Source organism: Marmota marmota, unplaced genomic scaffold, assembly GCF_001458135.2.
Source record: "Marmota marmota marmota unplaced genomic scaffold, marMar, whole genome shotgun sequence".
Taxonomy (NCBI): Eukaryota; Metazoa; Chordata; class Mammalia; order Rodentia; family Sciuridae; genus Marmota; species Marmota marmota.
In genome coordinates, this window is record NW_026000242.1 from 15459244 (window position 1) to 15468203 (window position 8960).

The 8960-nt window shown below is 38.2% G+C and overlaps 2 protein-coding genes across 2 annotated transcripts in view; one reads left to right on the forward strand and one right to left on the reverse strand.

Annotated features, from left to right (window-relative positions):
* The window catches only part of Atm (ATM serine/threonine kinase), a 149532-nt gene extending 143865 nt beyond the window's left edge, over positions 1 to 5667 (reverse strand). The window contains exons 1-4 of the mRNA XM_048795615.1: positions 5403 to 5667; positions 3101 to 3198; positions 2903 to 3015; positions 1543 to 1688 (exon numbers count right to left, since the gene is read on the reverse strand). Coding sequence (XP_048651572.1) covers positions 1543 to 1688; positions 2903 to 3015; positions 3101 to 3172 — 331 coding nt within the window. The 5' untranslated portion in view covers positions 3173 to 3198; positions 5403 to 5667. The remainder of the gene's footprint in view (positions 1 to 1542; positions 1689 to 2902; positions 3016 to 3100; positions 3199 to 5402) is intronic.
* A 196-nt stretch (positions 5668 to 5863) lies between these two features.
* LOC107145884 (protein NPAT) overlaps positions 5864 to 8960 on the forward strand; it is a 50431-nt gene continuing 47334 nt past the window's right edge. The window contains exon 1 of the mRNA XM_015489918.2: positions 5864 to 6049. Within this exon, the coding sequence (XP_015345404.1) occupies positions 6013 to 6049 (37 nt within the window). The 5' untranslated portion in view covers positions 5864 to 6012. The remainder of the gene's footprint in view (positions 6050 to 8960) is intronic.

Here is an 8960-nt window from a genome sequence, read left to right on the forward strand (position 1 = left end):
AAAAAAAAAAAAAAAAAAAAAAAAAAAAAATCTGTCTTAAAAAGACCTAAGGTGCTTACAGAAACTTCATGGAAGCTCGTGGAACTGAACATTTTTCACAGGTTGGTTTCTTGTTTTCTACGCTGTCTGCTTTGTGCAGATGCAGACAAATGCTAACATAAAGGAATGAAAAATACTTCCTTATTTGTTCTTTCCCAGCTGCCTTTCCCTTGTTTTTCCCCCCCCCCAATGTCTTCTTTCTATCATACCATTTATGGATACCAATGCTAACCAAGTTTGTCAAAATCTGGACATGTGGGGCTGGGGTTGTGGCTCAGTGGTAGAGTGCTTGTCTAGCACTTTCGAGGCCCTGGGTTCGATCCTCAGCACCACATAAAAATAAACAAAATAAAACTATTGTGTCCAACTAAAAAATAAATATTAAAAAAAGTGTTTAAATATTTACAAACATCTGAGTTTTCTGATTCATAAAGTTGCTACCAAAATCATATCCTTAACTGCAAGAACTACAGAGTCTGAGCCCAGAAGTCCCTAAACAAATGTTTCTTCTTCAGCACTGAGTAAATGCCCATTTCCTTACAAAAGCTTACCTATATTTTGATTAAAAAATACCACTGTACAAGTTCAGCTCTACAATATGGGAGATACACTGCTTATCAGTAGCTAAAAAGACCTGGGTTTTGTTGCTGTCATTTTTCTTAAGTGATAGTAAACACAACATTAGCTGAGGATGGGTTTTGCTTGCCAAAGAAATTAATGTGATCTCAGAAAGAATCAGTAAAAAATATACAATAAAAAATATGCAAATCCTGTTCTATCTGTACTCATCAGAATATACCCAAAAAATTGATCACCACACCTCGGGAGATATAATTAAACTAAAGAATATTCAGGGGGGCTGGGATTGTGGCTCAGTACAGTGCTCGCCTAGCACATGCAAGGCCCTGGGTTCAAACTTCAGCACTACCTAAAAATAAATAAATAAAGGTACTGTGTCCATCTACAACTAAAAAATAAATATTTAAAAAGAAAAGAGTATTCAGAAGAGAGAGAGTGAAATAAAAACTAAAACATATGAGCTAAAGAAAGAGGTATATTTACCTAAGAGGACTCAAGGGAAATACTATGGCTATCTTCAAATACCCCAAAGGATCTCATGATAAAAACATGATTAAGTAGGTATTTTTGTGTATTCTTAGAAGCACTAACAAAAAACAGACAGGGTTTAAATAAAGCTGTTCAAAGATAGAAAAGAAAGTTGAAATGGTATATTCAGTCATTTACACAGTATTTGTATCTGAGTGCTTGGGATGTAGAAGGGGATACAAGAATGAGGAATTGAAATAATTTTTAATCCTTTTAATTCTAAGATTTTATCATTTTAAGCTTGAATAAATTCTCCAAAATATTTGCACCTACAGTATTAAAATTCGTTATATATGCTAGAAGCTATAATTAACATACTTATGTTACCATATTCAGATCAAACTTTTGTATGGTAGCCTATTAAACCATTTATTTCAAATAAATAATGTTGCTTACTTTTATTTGCACATTTGATGAAGTATCTGACCAAACTACTGATTTCTTGCATCTTTTTCTGTCTGGAGGTTTGTGTTGAGGCTGATACATTTGGTTTTGCTGCCCTCAGACATTCTGTTTCTTTCTGAATGTATTTCTGCAAAAATCTTCAAGAAAATGAAATAGAATTCCAGAAAAAAAATTATGCTTAAATATTTATAATTTTAAAATGTTCTTAATGTCATCACAAAGAACATCTTTTAAAACCACATTGCTTTGCTCAATGTACCTGCTAACTGAAACAAATCCCTTTTTCGAGGCCTAACCTCTACAACACCAATATAGAGTCTGGCCTGCAATGTTCTCAATCTATAGCCTTCCTGACTTTTTATTTTATTACTTGCTTTCTCATTTTGTCATTAAAAGTTCACAATATTACTGATGGCTTTCAACCCTCTCTTCCTCCTTCCTAACTACCTGATCATACCTATAGCCTTTAAGTGAAGCTCTACCTTCATGACTAGCCAGTAGTATCAGGTGCCAATTTGGCCTACCTAATCAGCTAACACAAAAAAGTACTCACCTTTATGTAATGACTGTATTAGTGGTATCTAAAATAAACCAAATAACCAGAGAACAAGGAACATGCATTTTTCATGTCACATTTATTCAAATCTGTAACAGTGTAGTACCAAATAAGAGCTAAAAAATTGTTTATCTGTTCTAAATACTAAAAGACAACTAAATATTCCTATTTCCTCTTGATGGCAAATATTGTTTCAAGTTATTCAATGCCCTCAATATTCTACATTAACTTTAAATACTTCATCTTTCCTAAGCCTTACAAACTGCTACAAATGGACTTTATGACTGAAAATCATGTCTCAATGTAAAAACTAATCAATCCTGTTTGCCACTTCGTTCTATCCAAGGATATCTTTTCATTGCCTAAGATTTTATTTTTTAACTGTATTCATCTCAAAGTATCCTAATATTTCTTTCACTTGTTTTACTATAACTTAACCCATGGCAGCTGCTTATAATTCCAGTAATAAAGATGTCAAAATAACAATTAAGTATTTGTTATAACTTCAAATTTCTCCTCTAATTTGCAATGAATTCTTACAAACTAATCCATATGAAAGGAATTCTTTCTCAATATCAGTGGGACATGTATAAGACATTTTGTAGAACACTGATTTAATACTTTAAGTATTCCGTATAATAAGCATCCTTTAAATATAATGCTTTGGATAATCATTAAGTGCTAACTTCATATGCAAGGCACAATAAAACACAGGTAGCAAAGCCTTACAAAAATAATATCTCAACAGAAACAAAACTGAAAGACAAAGCAAAGACAATTTTAAATGTACAATACCTAAAAACAGCATCCCAATTCAAATATTTTCCTTGTTTGGAATCTGAATGCCTATCTAAATGTTGAACTGTTTCAGGATCCCGAATCAGGCGTTTAAATTTCTCAACTTCTTTCTGAAAACAAAAATGAACATGATAATGTATTACCGATCACATTCAATTTCAAGGAAAAATTAAATCTAAGCCATTTACTACCTACCCTTCGTTCTGTAGCTCTATCATGTTCTAGTTGCCGGCAGCAAATAAGCAGATCATTAAGTGCTAAACTCATGGTTCAGGATTTCAGAACATTCTTATCTGTAAAAAAAAAAATATATATATATATATATATTAATAATAGTAATAATAATTATGTAATCGTTTACTTCACTTATATATTTTTCTCATGCTAGGGACTGATCCCAGGGCCTTACAAATGCTAAGCACATGCTCTACCATTGAATTACACTTCCATCCTTTACATAACTTAGACTGTGTTATTAACAAGCACATTGTCACCAAAGGCACAGTGGTTTTTCTTAATATCTGCATGTTCCAATAGCAGTTAAATTTAAAATACTTAAATTTAAAATATTTCTTAGAACATATCAAAACAATGTTCCAATACTCAAATCTATTCTTTGTTTACAGTAGCAGGATAAAGTCTAATTTTCTTGTGGAAAAAAAGCAGTTCAGTATTATCTTCATAAACAGAAGATGTTCATTCATTGATACGTGAAACAATATTTCCTTCACACCTACTATGTTCAAAGTACTATGTTAGGGATAGCTAACCTCCCCCACAACAAAAAAAGAACTAAACTAACACAAATCCTACCCTTAATGGAGATATAAGTGGGGAAGAGGAAAATAAACAAGTAAAATGATAAAACCATGGGTAATTCCAATATGCCTTCAAGGCAACAAAAACACAAAAGAAAATAACAGTACCGAAGATGGTGTTAGATAAACTGTCAGGGAACATATCTCAAAGGAAGTTATCATAAAGTCAAGACCTGAATGAAGTGATGCCAATTACATAAGGAGCTAGAAGACCAACACTGCAGGGAAAGAGACTAGTATAACCAAAGAGTCCCGAGAAGAGTGTGGTATGTTGGAGAAACTAAAGATTCCACTCCCAATATTCAACTGAAATAATACAGATTTCTAAGTAACAGCCTTTGAATTGATAAATCCAATGTTCCTTTTCAGATTTTAATCAAGTTAATCTCTTTGAAGACTTTCACAAAGACTACATCCTGTCTTCTGAGAAATAACGATAGCTTGACATGCCATTCTTGTCTATTGGTTAAGAGCATGTGAACTCTATAGTAAGATTGTATTGGTTAAAATCCTGATCCAGTCACATAAAAACTCTACAATATAGACAAAGTTTGTTCATTAATCTCTCCAAATCCGTTTTCTCAATAACAAAACAAAAAGCAATACTCATATATAGCTCAAAGGAGTGTCATAAAGATTCATGTTTAACACAGTGCCTTGAAAACAGTTCATGTTAGTAATTATCATATTCCCCTTTTTATGACAGTTTAATATGTCTCTTTGATGGTTCTTCCTCTCACACCTCAAATAAAGTGTTTGTCTCCTTGCTCTCATTCGTTGCTGTCTTCAATGTGTTGAAGACTCCAAATCTTATTCAATGCCAGACCTCGCTCTTGGGCTTTAGGAACTTGCTACACGCATTTCCCCGTCTGGAAAGCTACTACCACCCTCCAGAACAATTTACACAGTCATTTCCAGGTCAAACTGATTCTCCCAGGTTGCATTTCCACAGAACCTGTTGCTCTACCACTACAGTACTCTTTTATAACATTATCACCATGAATTGTAGTTGTCTACTTATCTGTCTCTAGGAAAAAACATTAACAGCTAAGGCTCACTTATCTTCACTTCTTTAAGCAAAAAGTCACACAGCTTAAAATTATTCAAACTCTGGTACTGTGGTTCCAGGGCCCATGATCTTAACCACGAGGCTGAAGTTTAAATCTCAATAAACGGTCGCTGTCTGAAAGTATCAATTACGAGTGAAAAAAAAATGACTTTGTCAAGCCACTTAAATTTGAACCGTAAGGTAACAGGGTTCAACTTAAGAGTATGCATGCATATTAGACAGACACAGACACACACACACACACACACACACACACACACTGCTCCCCTTCCTGGCTATTGAATCCCGAGGTATTCCACCTCTACAACCCCTTTTTTATTTTTTGATACAGGGTCTAGCTAGGCTGGCCTTGAACTTAAGACACTTCTGCCAGGGCGCCGGAAGCAGTTGGGATTACACGCATGCACCAGCAAATTTAAAGTCCGCTAGGGGCCGAGAACAAGGACAGGAGAAAGAATAATGAGGACCGGCGGCCGGAAACAAGGGGTGAAGACAGGAGGCTAGGGCAGCTCGGAAGCAATGTATGGGACTGCGCTCCGGGGCAAGAGGACCGACTGGGACCACGCTAATACTCCCACGCACAAGCCACTGCGTAGACCCCCGTCCCTACCGCCGCGCTCTGACCGCCAAAGTAGTATATCTGGAGGCGGCAGGGGCTGCAGCCCAAATCCACGCTCCTCTGGCCTCTTCCCCACCACAGCTTCGCAACCCGTTATCCACGGTCTTTCCCGCTTCCGGCTCAAATGCAGCGTGGCGGCGGAGCTTCAGTCCCGGGAGAAAGAGGCTGGCAGAGCGGCAGCGCACAGTATGCTCATGCGCAGGAACATCACGCGCTCTAAGCTCAAAACACTAGGTCCTCCAAAACATTCGCCTGGTCCGAGAAGGCGCGCCTGCGCCCTGCCCACCAATAGCGAGCTACCTTACGCCTAGGACTCGCCCAGAGGCTCCGACACCCCACCTCCTCACCCTCTTCGGCCCCACCCCTCCAACTCTGCGGACGGAAATGACGACAGCGCCAAGGAGCTCGGAGGCGGGTTGCATTTCGGCGCCTTTCTTTGCCCTGCGGAAGCGATTGGTTGTTGTCTGGCGAGAGAGGCGGGACAAATTGTCGCGGGTTCAGTGCCGCCAGTGGAACCGGGAGATGCGGCGCAGGAGCTGTCGCTGTGTTTGCCTTCACCTGAGTCTCGTCTCTTATTCTGGCTCCTTCTGCGACTCGGATCATGTTGTTACCTTCAGACGTGGCCCGACTGGTATTAGGTAAGCGCGGGCACCGGAGGAAGGGTTACTAGACCAGGCGAAGCAAGTCGGAAGGACCTTAGCGGCCAGAGGCTTTCCTTGGGTGGGGAAGCTTTGGGGGTTTGCCGCCTCGCTTACAAGTTCATATCTGGTGATAATTCTCCGTCCTTTGGAGGCTCCGGGAAGTTTAAGCCTCTTTGTAGGCGAACGCTCCTCTCCTCAGGGGCTGCGTGGCGAGGGCAGGCTCGGGGTGGAACACCTGGAGCCTGGATTCCGAAGAAAGTCGGGCCTGTGCGCTTAATTGCGACCCCTGGTAGAGAGTTGTCTACGTGACAGACAGGCTGTGTGTTCGTTAACCTTTCCCTTGTCAGAGCTGAGACCAAAATAGGACTTCTCAGGCATCCCGCTTTGGAAAAAGGCCTTTCGGACGCCCTTCTCATATCCTGGCCTTAGAATTTAGGATTTGGGGACTGATGGGAGTACTCTTTCTCCATACTCCCCGCAGTACGTCGCCCAGCGTAGAGGTTTGAAATGCCAGTTGCATGTTTTAAAACAGTCGTAATTCCAATTCCTTTGAACAAAAATATTCAGGGAGGAAATGCCTTTTAGTTACACATTTTATAGCCCTAGTTGTTCCCCCATTGCAAGAGTGGTTAGTGGGCTACTTGTTTGTCTGAATGTATTGTCTGTGTAGGAGAATTTTTTTGTTCTTGTTTGCCCCCTGAAAGAATAAAAAGGATTGTAACGAGAGCCATGGACCACATAAAGCTCAAAAGCTAAGCCAATGATTTACAAATATCATGAGTCGTCCCTAAAAGTAAATGGTAAACATATGTGATGAAACCTCCCGTAGTTTCAGCAACCATTATTGTACTACCATTTTTTTATTGTTCGAAAACCCCAATTGTTTTGTGCCTTTAAAAATACTCAGCTCGTTCATATATATATATATATACTTATATATATATATATATGTATATATATATATATATATAGTATTTGTGCAGGGCTCATAATAAGCACATTTGTGAGAAACCTGGGGGTGGGGGAGAATGGTTCCACCATTCATTTTTGGAAAAAACTAATGACTGAACACAAAAGTTTTGTTAATGTTTAATCTTTTCCTCACTTTTTCAAAACTGATTATCTATAGGATCTACTCCATACGTTCGATTAAAAAGCTGGATGCCTTGAAATCATTATATTTATCAGGCTTACCTATATAAATTATAGGTAAGTCAGTGAAAAGTGGACTTTCATAATATGCATTGATAAACCTTATGTTTTTCCTCTATATTTGCTTAAGAATTTTGTCTTTTAGTAGTTAGATGATCCAATTGAACTTCAGTACTCATAGTCTTAAAAATGGTGTTTCAACCTCAGCATTATTGACATTTTAGAGTGGATAGTTTTTTATAATAGGTAGTTGTCCTATGCTCGAATTTTGTAGGATGTTTTAACAGCAGCTGTTCTTTTGTCTTTTTCCTCTCCTTTTTTTAAAAAATTTATTTTCTAGTTGTAGTTGGACAAAATACCTTTATTTTACTTACTTATTTTTATATGATGCTGAGGATCAAACCCAGGGCCTCTCACATGCTAGGCGAGCGCTCTACTGCTGAGCCACAACCCCAGCCCCTCCCCTTCTTTTAGTGGATAAAAACTTAAAAGTCATTTGGGGCTTTTTGTCCTTAATGTCTTCACATTACAGTTACTGCCACCAATCCCAGCAATATACCTCCTCTTACTTCTATTTTAGACTTTTGTCATGGCTTCCTAAATAAGTCTTTTTTCAGTGTTGGGGTGGAACCCAGGATGCTTTACCACTGAGCCACATCCCCAGCCCTTTTTATTTTTGAGACAGGGTCTCACTAAGTTACTGAGGCTGGCCTAGAACTTGTGGTCCCTCAGCCTCAAACTCCCCAGTCCCTGGGATTATAGGCATGTGTTACTGTGCCCAGCTTTCCTTGTAGTCTTCTTGTAATTCATCTTATTTGCTATTATAAATCTTCCTAAAGCATGCACACCAGGCCAACTATTCTAAAAGTTGAAATAGTTATGCACTTAATGAGTGTACAAAAAGAGTAGGCCTTCCCCATTCTCAGCTCTTGATTTTGTTATTTAACATTATAAATCTTAAAATTATATACATATATATCAGAACTACCATTTTATTAGCTCTTGATTCTTATGTCATACACTCTCCACATCTATAGCCCCTTCTGTATTCAACCCTTTTTTCCCATGTTTTTTTGTGTGCCTAATAAATTCCAAATGCTGTACCAATTTCTAAGAATTAAAAATCAAGTTTTCCCCCTTTACATTTATATGATTAGGGTTTTTACCCTTAAACATATACAACAAAACCACTTTCCTTAATTTCATCTTACTCTTTTTATACACTCAGTCAAATTTATTCACATAACAATTTAGTTGCTTTACTTCATCTCCTTTGCATTCTTCAGCAAATTATACTGACTTCTGCACCTCATTACTCACTTGAACAGCTCTGGTTATCAGTGTTATTTATTGCCTTTGGACACCACTTTGGTTTTTATCAGCATATCAGGTGAGGTGCTCTGTTGAACTGATCCTACTTACCTCTCTTACTTGATCTCGTCTTAACATTTGCCTTATGCTGCAGCAAATGTTTCAGGGCAAACTACTTGAAGTATCTCCCCATATTCTTATATATTCTGCCTTTCCTTGTCTAATATGCTTGTATTCAAGATTCAAGTAAGTTCGAAATCCCAGGGGCTCAGGAGGTCAAGGGAGGAGGATCCCAAGTTCAAAGCCGGCCTCAGCAACTACGTGAGACCCTGCCTCAAAATAAAACATAAAAAAGGGCTGGGGATGTGGCTTGGTGGTAAGCATTCCTGGGTTTAATCCTTATCTCCCCCCCCCAAAAAAAAAAGGAATTCAGTCAACATGATCT